The sequence below is a fragment of the Pygoscelis adeliae genome, unplaced genomic scaffold, assembly GCF_000699105.1.
Source record: "Pygoscelis adeliae isolate BGI_AS28 unplaced genomic scaffold, ASM69910v1 Scaffold105, whole genome shotgun sequence".
Taxonomy (NCBI): domain Eukaryota; kingdom Metazoa; phylum Chordata; class Aves; order Sphenisciformes; family Spheniscidae; genus Pygoscelis; species Pygoscelis adeliae.
Genome location: NW_008824807.1, coordinates 1,134,315 through 1,147,138, shown reverse-complemented (window position 1 = coordinate 1,147,138; position 12,824 = coordinate 1,134,315). Strand labels below are relative to the sequence as shown.

Genomic DNA, 12,824 nt, shown 5'->3' with positions numbered 1-12,824 from the left:
AGGTCATAGGTTTTTGAGCAATGCCTATGATTTAACAGTCTAAATCCAATTACTAAAATGACTGTTTCTATATTTCACCAAAAAAAATTGTATTATTTTTGAAATTGGGAACCCTTTAAAACTTTAACCAAGGTCCAATATTCAAACTATAACTCTCATTTGCAAACTGGCCTAAATGCACATTTTTGTTGTACCAAGTAAAGGGGATATGACAACCTTGCTCAGTTTTAACACTGCAGCCAAAAAAAGGAGACTCCTTCCTTTACTTTATCCCTTTAAAGACTCAAGTCAGCGTTTGTATTAAGGTCACAACAGATTTAGTGGAGGGAAAAGGATGCAGTTTATTTTCCCCACAACCCCTTCTTCTTAAGGTATATCATACCCAACTACACATCAGAAGTATAATTTTTAACTTTAAAAGGTGTATACAAATTATTAAAAAGAATAAGATTTAGAGAGAGAGAAAACATCTTTTATCAGACTATTTAGAACAGTCTGAAATAGTTGACAAGGTTCTGGGCATAAGATCCTTATTTTAAAGACTATCTTATGATAGCTATTTCCCGTAAAAAATATATTCTATAAGCATAATTTCCCAGGAGAACACAGAACGGCTTCAGCGATAGTTTCTGTTCTCATGGTGAAAATATAAAAAGATAATCAACTTATTTTGCTTTGAAATGTAGTTTATTGAAAAATTGACAAGAAAAATGCCATGTGGATATTAGAAAATAATTCTCACCTTATCAGACTGAGTGTTCTCATGCAAGATCCTAGCATCAATAGCAGCAGCCAGCAAATTATTCGCAGCAGTTATAGCATGAATATCTCCCGTCAAATGAAGATTGAACTAGAAGGTGAAAACAACAACAAAATCTTTTTATAAGAAACCATTTAACTCAATTTATTAATCTCAGACAGATTAGCAGAAACAATCACTGCCATCTCCTTGAGGTTGCAGCACAGATTAGTCACCTATCAGTGTAGATGAACTATTATCAGGCTGAAAATACACCGAGCTATACGAAGGACTTGTTTTCACCTGAGTACATAGTAAACTACCCTTAGTTTAGCCAAACAAAGCCACAGACATCTTTATTCCTTGCTAAATGATCCAAGAACGAAAAGCCCAGGGCTATGGTTACACATCATTAATACTAAATCAGTTTACTGTTAGTATTTACTGTTTGACCCAGACCAGAGGTGTAGATTTCTGCTGAATCCCCCGGAGCACACCATGCGTGCCAGCTTTGGGGGTGTATGCCAGCTTTCTGCTAGCCACGGGAGAACAGCCCATAGCTGATCAGGCATGAACTTTGCTGATACAAAGCTTGCCCAACAAAGTTTTGTGGAAAAATCTGAAATCAGCAGTTTAGATGAGATTAGGACTTGTGTTACGTAGGTGCTGTATTTTTCACGTATCTCTGACGGAAGGAGGTGGAAGGTCAGTTTTAATTGCACTGCAGCACTGACTGCAGAGGGGCACTGACAGCAACAGACACCAGCCCCTGACTGTGCTCGCACTCACGTACAACAGGGGATCAAAACTGTAACTAAGTGCTACATTAGGGCTCTGTTTGGACCAGCTGTGCACTTTCAAGGTGGTACTTCAGCAGGTTGGGCCATGGAGTGGTTTTGTTGAGCTCTAAATTAGACTCTTTTGGTGTGAAACCATTGTGCATTTCCAAGCAAGCACTGTGAATATATGCATAAGCTTAGCCATACTATCCTTGTGCGCCCCATTGGCCAGAGAATCTGCTTGCATTTTACGCTCTGGAAACCAACACAAAACTCTGCTGTCAACTACAGCATGCTGAAGCCCCTGGGTGCACTGCTAAGCCTGCTGAGGACAAGGGAGGGAGGCTAAGGAAGGCACCCAGCCGACAAGAAACACTACGCACGGTCTACATTTCATCTCTGTCCTTGAGCCAGCCTGTCCATAAACGCGTGGACCACATAGCTTTACATTGCGAATGTTGTGCTAGGCAAGGGTGGACACTTCAGTCAGAGTATTGCTATTTTCACAGTCAGAGTATTTTGAAAGCATGCACCCAGCTGGTTCCTTCCAAAGCCAGCACATGATTTTCAGAAGCCCTTGAAGAGGGCTAGGGATGATGCAATCTTCAACAGAAATCCATTTACTCGTGGGTAGAGGACAGCTGCAGATTAATTTAGAGGTAAGAAAACAATTCTTTCACTTTGACAGTGCCAGGGTCCCGGGGGCACCACCAGCCCTGACTGTCCCTGCCCGGCCCCCCAGGGCTCCCCCATGGCCCAGGGCCCCACGTCAGCCCCCGGGGCCATCAGCCCCTGCCCCAGTGAGGCTGCAGCAGGGCCGGTCTCCAGCTCCCCACAGCCCTGCCCTGCCCAGCCACCGGCCCCACAAAGCCAGGCCCACCCGTGGGTCCACGTCCCAGCCTGGCCTTGGCCCATCCTCATGGAGGTGCCCAATGCCCGGGGTGGGGCTGCCCCAGTGCCCCCAGCTGCCTGCCTGGCCACCCCATGGGGAGCCCCAGCCACTGCAGCTTCCCAACAGCCTGCACCTGTGAAAAACAATTTTTCACGGGAGTCTTCTCTGTTTCATCACTGTTGTTGAGCCACATCATCTTCTTTTTACTTATCTAGCGAAAGTTGTGGTATTCACCCCTCCGCAGTATTCTGGGCATGTCTCACACTACCACAGGAGGGTCATCTTGGCTAAAAACAAGTCCATTTTGCCACACTCAGTAACTTCTGCTAAAAAGAAATATTAAATCTACATTTGAAAAAGAAATTTCCTCAACCCACCAGCCCTGGGCCTCCCTGTCTTTTTCTACTCCACCAGAAAAGTAATGCTTTCTCATTCTCTTTTGCAATAGATGTGGATATAAAAGGAAAAAAATTAGCAGTAGCCAGCTCTTTGTCTTGTATGTTGTACGTGGACAGCGGGCTTTCTTCCCAGGAAGCTTGTGAAGCATAGCCGAGATGTTACAAACATGTACAGTATTCTGTGCAATGTTTCTGCACCCCCACTCCGCAGCCCCTTCACGTCACACAGCAGGCACGCGGAGATGGCAAGGACCACATGGAGGTGGCAAGGACCACCCAAGGACCACCCAATTCTCCAGGCAGACCATCGCCACCGACCAAGTGCTGCATCGGCCACCTCAGCCTGCCCACCCCTTCTAGAGGGACAGGGACTTGCTGCCTCCCCTGCTGTCTCACCTCCTCCATGGGAATCACTTGAGCGTATCCACCACCGGCTGCTCCACCTGCACAGGAAAGCATGTGGTCACATCAGACTCGCACCAGTTTTGGGAAAAAATAACCACTCTTAAACACACAAAGTGAAACATACAGTGTTGATGACACATTACTCAGCATTTTGATTTCTATTAGGGGATCAACGATGCACGCAAATAAACAGGATTTCCTTAAACCTTGCTGGCTTTTTTCAGCAGGCAGTAAAAAGGGAATTCTTGATCTGAAATGAAAGCCTACACATGATGGCTGACCCAGACTTTGGCTAGATAAGGGTTACCCTCTGCTCCTGTGCAGATTTCAGACACAGTCATGCACATGCAGCTGTTGGGTGGACAGACATAGCAGTCACAAGCAAGCACTGCTTCTGAATGAAACCTTCACACTCTTGCCTGAGCGCTCCTTCCCCACTGCCTCTCAGGGTACAGGCAAAGGAGTTCGCTGTAGCCTACACACAAGTTGAGTGGAGGGATTAAAGCACTCACATGCACCAGTCTTGGCTGAGAAGCACCAAGCACCAGGAGCCTTCCAGCTGAAATCAAACTTGTTAACTTAAACTTCAGCAAAGCAAAGCAGAGCAGATGGGGAGTGCTTGCCCAGTTAGGCACCACTCTCAGCTGAGAAATGGCAAAAAAAAGATTGCATTACTTCCTATCAGCATTGAAGACAGGCTTGAACTCTGGCTGGCTCTTACCTGGCCCTCAGGCTCTTAAAGGGTTTCTAGGCAAAAAGGCAGCAGCCCGTGATTAGGGGGGACAACTCAGAAGAACAGAAAGAAGAGCTTCAGACCTAGCTGAATGTATGATGCAGACACAGCTGAACCATTCGCATAACTGCCAACTTCCTTAGCTTGGATATATTTCAAATCAATACGAGTGGATTTAGGACTCCTTCTCAAGGAATAATTAAACAGTAACATTTAGAGACATCTTTAGAGTCTTCAAGCAGGGGAGTGGCTGGAACGGTGTGTACTCACACAAAACTCCTCCTGGTTAATTCATCCCCAAGCCTTTCATTATGTTTGGGCTTTATCTGCATTATCAATACACATTAAGTACATGAACATAGATATGAACCTTGCATGGGAAGATGTGTGCAAGAAACCTTTATCTATTAGTTATATATTTATCAAAAAATCCAATATGCTACCATTCAGACAATCCACTGAGTTAGTGAAGTAACTAAGGAATTAAAAAAGGAAAAAAAAAAGAAGGAAAAAGAAAAAAAAGCAGTATTTCCTTTTAATCTGAAAGAGGTCATAGAGTCTGCAAATATTATGTACCTTTAACTCCAAAAGTAGGTCCTTGGGAAGGCTGTCTCAGACAAGCAAAGGAATTAATGTTAAGGTGTGCAGTAAGCGCCTGAACGAGACCAATTGTGACTGTGCTTTTCCCCTCTCCTAGGGGTGTAGGGGTTATTCTAGCAAAACAAGAAAAAAGATTAATCAAATTCTTTGCTGATGTCAGCCTGGCTAAGGATATCAGAACTTACAGCTTTTGATTTCAATGAAGAATATTTGTACAGCAAATTTCAATAAGATTACTTTATCTCCACAAAAATACTGCCACAATGTTAGCCCCTAGCTCAAGCTGGAATGCTAATATACATGTGTCTTCTATTTAAGCAATTTACTATGATAGCAGAAAAAGAGAAGATTATTTTGGCAGAAGTTCTAAAAAGAATATATTGAATTTAGACATTTTTATTACAGCACAAAAATCTTACCAGTTTCATTAACAAACCATCCATCAAGATATTCTGAGCATGTTCTAATACTGTTCTGTAGTAATGCATGAGATGTTTTATTCCCACTGCTCAAACTTTGAATGAAATAATAGAATATTTTAAATTAAATAACCAACACTTTTGTTTGTAGAGCTCAACTATCCCTCTCCAGCTTCCACGTCATCATAACCCTCAACAATGACAGATCAACTGCTTTTTAAATAAAACAGGACACAAAAGTCACTATATTCAACAGAACATGATTTATTTCACACTTAGGTTTCGTGACATTTTTGCATATTTAAGGGTGATGAGGGACAATTACAATCACAGTCTGACCTCCCATACAAAAGCTCAAAAACCTCATGCTACAGTTCCCACATCTAGACCGTGATTGAACCAGGACAGAATTTTAGAAAGACATCCAATCTCGAATCAGACTTTAACCTCTACTCAAAGACTCTATTCTTGTCCCTTTAATGAAGGGACAATGACAGCTGATTTTGCAAGTAGAAAACTTCATCAGCCTTCTGTGAATGAGAGAGACCTCAGTTTAAGTGATGTCCTCCCTACTTTCAAGGTCAGCAGATTTGGTTATGATCCATGTTAAAAGTGTGGGGGGGTGTTGGGTTTTTTTTCCTTTTCCTTTTTTTTTCTTCCTTAAAGTATGAACATATCTCACATCTCCAAAATGCATTCAAATAATTCATCTGAGGCACAGCATTTCTCCTTCTGACTGGCAAAAGAAGAAAGCCCCAGCCCTTTTTCCACTCACACCGCTCTCACACAAGCCCTACTTTTTGGCAAAGTGTAACCATTCAATATCTTTGCTGCCTTCACTACCTGCAGAGAATTAAGTACCTTAGTGAAGATGACGTTAAGAACTAACGTTCATTCCCAAGGAAATACAAGCATGCACATGCATCCTAAGTCAGAGGAACCCTTATCCCATGACCTCTTCAAAACTTGAGCTAAAACATCTAGTTCTAATTAGAAACACTTCCTTTCCCAACTAGTAATTTTTCCAAGATATTGCTATCCTCAGATCACAATTCAAATGGCATAAAAACTTTAGTAAAATTGTCAAATGCAAGGAGACATCTGTGTTGTCTCTTGGCCTTTAAGATTCAGCTTAGTTCAGTTTGTTCACAGATTGACAAAAGCCCTTCTTTGTCACACAAAATGTAAACACATGAAAAACATTAACTTGTCACAAACCTATCTTTTATATCATCATCGGATCCTGTTTTTTTTGTTAAAAAAAGAAGCCTTTGTTAGATATGTCTGGAAAAATTTGGGCGGTAGGAGACAAGCCAAATTAACATCTTCTATATTGTTCTAGGAAAGAATTTTCCTATTCAGAAAAGTAATGTTTTAACTCAAGTTCTAGTGAAATCAATGGGTTTTAGTGCATCTATAAGAGATTCCCTGAACTGAGACTCTTCAGAAATAGTATTTTGTCTATTGAACTACTCTTATATGACCATGTAGCACATGGGTTACTTAATTTGGGCATTTGTTTTTAGTAATTTTGTCCCACGTTTATAACATCATGTTTGCCAACCATCAGATTCCAAAGCATCATCAATAACTTACTATCCAGACTATTTTGTCATCCCGCCTTCTTAGAACCACACTCCCTTGACTTAAAAGGGAATTCACAGATTTTTAGCAAAGTATCTATGTAGAGCAAACAAAAAGTGGGAGTTTTAGAGCATATCTTGAGAAGAATCCATTTTATCTACTCTCAAAAGCCGTTTTATCTACTCTCAAAAGTGATTTGAGTCCCTGTCATCTTTTTATCCATACTATGCCTTCTTGTTTCCTTCTGATCTTCCGCAGGAGCACAGAATGCTACTTCCATTTCTTTTACTTTCACGTTTGCAGATCCTAGAAGAATGGGTACTTTTTAATCTCTACACTGTCGTGACAGCAAGCCCTCCCGGTTTTACTGTTGCTACAATGATAGCTTCCGGTTTTCCCACCACTATTTCTGCCATCTCCATTTTGTCCCAGATCCTCACTTTTGTACAAAGATGCTTCTTTCAGAGCACCACAGCCAGGTTAACTCACTTTCACTACCAGTTTCACCCTCCTGACTACTGTTCTAACACTGGTTGCCCAAAACCCATTCAAATAATTATTAGCATGGTTTCTCCTTGTTCCTTGTTCTCCTACAGTCTCATTCACTTTTGTCTATTGCCCTAACCTCATTTACTTGATCCTCTTACTCCTGTGCACTAAGCCAGATTTAAAGAATATATGAGTAATCCTGAGGCATTACTGCACTCATTCAAAGACTTAACTAATAGCTTAAAGAGTTATTATCTTGTTATTTAAAAAACAAAACAAAACAAAAAATCCACAACCAAAAAGCAAACTATTCTGCTACGAAAAAGACACCTATAACTGTTTACTGGAAGTTACCAGTAAAGGACTTCCCACAAACCCCAAAAACTCCGTGCACACAATGGCTACGCTGCTAACAGAACAACTTGTATTTGCAGTGCTTCCTGTTGGTGGTTACCTCTATTTTTGAACACCAGACACATGAAGTTCACATTCAAGAGAATTCAGAGACACCATCGCTAGGTTATTTACTCAAGTGCAGCTCAAAACATGGCAGAAGGCTGACCTGGCATGCACAGCTGCACAGGGACTCTTTACAACTCTTATGAAACAAGCAAAATCAAAGATGCAGCCTACTAATCAGTAAAGGAAAGGAAACTGGAACTGACAAATACATAACCAGAAGGTATGGTCATAGTTGCATGAAGAATAGTATCTACTTGTCCCAGAAGATACACACAATCAAGCACCACGTTACTAAAATGCTCTGGTAACCCGGCTGGCCTATTCTAAATGACTATATAAAATGAGCCAGAAAGCACTGGGAATTTGCTATGGGAAAGACCTTTTTCCAGAGAACAAAAAGAGAAACACACCATTGCTCATTGATCAAACTGGGAGGACCAGATCTTGCCTCTGCTGAATTTCCAGTACCTTGATACTCTGCACCAGCAACATCCTTACTGAGAATGTGGCACTCTGGGAGAACCAGCCTCCACCAAAGTGGGGGTAAAAATGAACTAGAGCAAGCTTATTTTCACCAGTGTACTCGTGCAAGCACACAATGGTTTGCAGCAGTAAACAGACAAGTCTTTGCAGACAGGACCTTGACTTCATCAAATCTGCTTGGCTTTAACAGCCTACACTTTCAATGTGTTCCTCAGATGGGTTTGTTCATTTTAATCTGTTCTCTCCGTTCTGAGAAGCCCTGGGATCCTTAGCTTTCTTGGAACTAAAGTTACTCAGATGAATATCTAAAGGCCCAAAATGTCTAAAGACAGCTGTGATGGAGGAAGAAAACCAGCAACCAGACTTCCATAAACAGTCTACAGCACTTGGGTAACACTCTCCCAAGAAACCTTGTCCGCTGCAGCAGATAGGAACAGGCACAAAGCCCTGAGAAGTCAAAACCAGGAACCAGACTTTTCAGTTTCTTTCCACCTAACAATTAACAGAACATGAGGACTCTGCGAATCACAGTATTCAGTGAAGCCAGACTGCTCCAGACAGTTCACTTACCTGTCCCCAATTTCTCATCTTACATGAGATGCCCTGGCAGGACACCTTTGATTCTCAGAGGCTCAGTAGCAGCCTGGAGACTACAGGGTAAACCTTAAGAGCTAAACAGTTATTTAATAGTTTCAATAGTTACGAGAACCTCGGTTTTAAATATTAGTTAAAAACAAACAAACAAACAAAAAACCCCACAACACCCCTCCACCCCCGAAATTAAGAGATATTTCTATTCTAATCATTTCCTTAGAAAGCTTATTTTAAATATCTTCCCTTTTGTACCTGGCCTACTTTGATCAGTTTTTATAAATAAAATAATCCACTTAAGCTGTTTTGTGGACATTGAGATGTTTTTGCTGGCTACACTACTGAGCCTACACTCTTGCAACTTAGGTCACTAGCTCGCATGAGTATAAAATTACAACTGCCAATGGCTAACTTTAGCTCAATTGTGCAATGCTGTGTTTTGACCTTATGCAAATCTAGAAAAAAAGCTCCTTTAAAATACAGTAAATTTTAGTGAACCTCAAGAGACTTTTACACCCATTTGCATTATTCTTCAAATTTCTTTAATATGTTTTCAATCTAAACACAGAAACCCCACAATCATTTTCCTCCTTAAAACTTCTTACTTTGCCACCTACCAAGCAGTCACCAGCTCCTTGGCAAAGCCTTCCATAACACTGGAAAGCCTCCTCTCTTTATGTATATCAAAACAAAGATAAGAACATGCAGACTTTTTGTTTGTTTGTTATACATCACATTAGCTTACAGTGGAGCTGTTTCTGTGGGAAAGCTCCATGAGGTCTCCCGAAGAGAAAATAAACAAACAGTGAGACGATACACTGCACCAGCTGTAACCTCCTCACAGCTACCCCAGCCGTCATGACTCCAGCAAGAACTTTACTGGATATGTGACAATTCTTCTCTTTCAAATTTCCTATCTTCAACTCATCAGTATCAGCAATTTCGAAGATTTTGAAAAGTTCACCATTCCCGTGATCCACATGGAAACCTGCAAAGCCTAGCTACGGAGGGCACGGACAATCGAGTTTCCATAAATGACAGCCTCACCTACATACATCTCCCATCCAAGATTACAACTGTCAGAAACTTATTTCTGAGCACAGAAGTGTTGCAACTCCTGTCACTTCATTGAGGTGAGATTATGACAACATTGCAGTGGCATCTTCAAAATGGGACTGGAGCTTCTACATACGAAAGCACAGTGATCACTGTGAAGCTAAAATGACTGAACAAAGCCAGGAACGGAGTGAGGAATCCATAACTACAAACTCTCAAAAGCCAACGAAGACCCATTCAAGACAATCCCAATCATGATGAATACATGACAAACTGTCTCAGCCACGACTTTGCTTTGGACTGTCAGATGTTTCAGTGCATCAACACAGTGGTATTTTCCCCCCTTAGTCTTCCCTGTATTTTTCCTTTTTTTTTTTTTTTTGTCTACCGTTTTTCTTACTTTTTAAGCACCTTGTGGCCCAAGAAATACAGTGAACAGACATACAATCCAATATGTACCCATTAGAAGTAAAATGTAATTCCAAATCTGAAAATTCTGTCCCTAAGATATTTACCATCATACAACTTGTACAAGCATTAAGTTAGTATTTATCTCCCTCCATTTTTATCTTACCAAAAAGGTAGTTCATCACAGAACAACCTATTAATATTAGGTGAAAAGTACTGATTTTAAATTTCCCAGCATTCAAAATCCAACACACTTCTTACTAAAAGCAACATTATATTTCATAATTTTTCCACATTCTATTATTCCTCAGCTTGCATTTTTGAAGTGAACGAGTTTCCAGAATTAACTGGTAAAAGCCACAGCACTGGAGCATTTAAAAACAAAATGCTGGAACACACAGAGTCTAACAAATTTTAGATGTAGTTTCATATTGTGTTTACAAATATGCTATCTACATGCTTGAATGCATGATTAAGTTACCCTGGGCACTAAATTTAGCTACTAGGTCACGCACAAGCTTCGTTCATTTGCATGCTCTCAGCTTGCAGTGAATGGGAGGCAGTTTGAGTTTATCTTGAAACGTAATTTTCTTTTTAGCACTCTAAAAGCCTGTATACAGGCAGTTGATGCCCAAGAGCTAATTACTCCGTGATAACTCATGGCTCTGACCCCAAGGTGTCTTAACACGAGCCCTATAACAAGTCACACACATGAAAAAAAAAAAAGTGAGAATGAAAAAAAGTGAAAAGAATGCTGTCCACACAGAAGAAAATGAAAAAGTTATGAAGAAACTAAGTCTTCATCCTATTTTTGGGTGACATGATCTGTTAATCAAACTGCAATTTTTCAGCATACAAAGTATCTATTGGATGAGGCATTTAGGCGTATTTGTGTGCATTCAGAAAGCGCAAAGAAGACCTTCCAGTTAGTAGCAGCTTTTTAAAAAGTCATAAATACAGCTATCCTTAGAGATAAAAAGGTACGTTTGGTTGCTTTTTGCTATTCAGAACAATTTTGTGCTCCAGCACATCAGGAATAAGCTAGAAGAGCATTTGCAGCAAATATTTATAATTCCTAGACGTCATGAAACATTTAAACCTGATTGTGGAATTAGAGGCACAAATGTCACTGGCTGCATCATGGATGGAGGTTGGAGATTTTGCAGCTTGTTGAATACACACACTTTTCACTCCCTTCACATATGAAAAGTTCACATAATACATAATAAATATTTCCATCAGACCAAATGCCCTGAAGTATAAGCATATATCTTAAATGTTTCCACTGAAGCACTGAAAACTGATTTCGACAACCTATACTGCATCATTCTAAAAGAATTTCTAAATATCTTTGGTTATTGCGAACAAACATCATAATCCAAATGGCAGGTTCTGGTTGACCTTGCCTTGGCAGGGAGAGGATGAAGAAGCCAACTGAGGATATTATTTCACTCCCCGATTTTCACACTTGAGTGATATTCAGTTTTCATTATACTGAACATTTCCCCACCAGATGCAGTTCCCCACTTTTCTTAAAATCATTGTCTGCCACAGTCATTTCAGCAAATGAGAGCAGCTGAGAACACATAAACACAAGTTATATATATATAATTTTATATGTACAATATTTCAAAGCCAGACTCTGAACTGCCTCAGAACTTCCCACTACTGTAGCCACCTTGCCCAGGCACTCCTCCTGCAGCAGATGCGGCTTTGTACTCACTCCACGAGATGCAATGACTTCAGAGAAGTTACAAATAGCAACATATTGCATAATCAAGTTGCGTAGGTACCAAACCCAGCCATTTGTTTGTGAAACACAGTTGAGTCTCTGTACAGGTTATATAAACTTTTCGAAGATACAATTTTCTATTTGTTGCCAGCTTTTCATCTTGCTAGTCAAAACTTCCCCATTTCTTCCACATGTATATACACTTCTGTCTGTGCCAGCAAAACAGCATTCAGACAATTGCTTGAGATACCTTCCCTGAAGAAGACTGGGAGACAAAGCAGTGTGAAGAAACCTAAGCGCTGGTGCATACAATCTGACGCAACTAAAATCCACCTGCACGGGGCTTCGCATCATGCTATCTTCCACCTCCAGACATTTTCAAATAACCTCTGCTTCAGTGAGGCTCTGCTGCTAGAGAAGCCTGGCACAGCCTGCAGCATGGCACCCAACTGATGCAGTTGACAACATGAGCCTGAAAGTACACGGTAGCAACTTTCTTCAAACTCAGCCAAATGCTGAATCTGCTTTTCTTTCTCCAAAGCAGCAAAATACAAAATGAAACTCTACCAAAGGAAACACAGCTCAACCAGCTATTATTTCCTTCTCTTAAATAACTGCTCCAACGTCCCCCAGGAACATCTTTAGACATTGCAGGTCTGTCACATAGCTTTGAAGACAGCTTCATAACTTTGCCTCAGCTTTGTGACATCAAGTCTCTCAGTCTACAACGGCTCCATCTCAGTGCCAGAAATCCAGGTTGTGCCCACAGGAAGGTAGTAAAGCGAACAGTTTGTGAAATACTACCCCAGCTGAGAAATCAGTAGATCAAGGCAGTTAAGAACAGCCTTCTCCTTCCGGATCAGCCTAAAGCTGTATTTTAAACCTGATTGGTTTTACTTACAAGGAAGCAACCATATAGATTAATTCAGAATATAAAGAACACATCGCAATTTAAATATTAATGAAAAGCTTCACATGTTTGTTCACAATTAGAAGTTTCCACTTAGCAAACCAGGTGAATAAAAAAATGTTATGTCACTGAATGCAGAAAAAC

General features: G+C 40.7%; 1 protein-coding gene across 1 annotated transcript in view; it reads right to left on the bottom strand.

Annotated features, from left to right (window-relative positions):
- MTHFD1L (methylenetetrahydrofolate dehydrogenase (NADP+ dependent) 1-like) overlaps nt 1-12,824 on the bottom strand; it is a 157,618-nt gene that overhangs the window by 116,383 nt on the left and 28,411 nt on the right. Inside the window, exons 11-13 of the mRNA XM_009324158.1 lie at nt 4,523-4,659; nt 3,205-3,251; nt 743-850 (exon numbers count right to left, since the gene is read on the bottom strand). Of these exons, the coding sequence (XP_009322433.1) occupies nt 743-850; nt 3,205-3,251; nt 4,523-4,659 (292 nt within the window). The remainder of the gene's footprint in view (nt 1-742; nt 851-3,204; nt 3,252-4,522; nt 4,660-12,824) is intronic.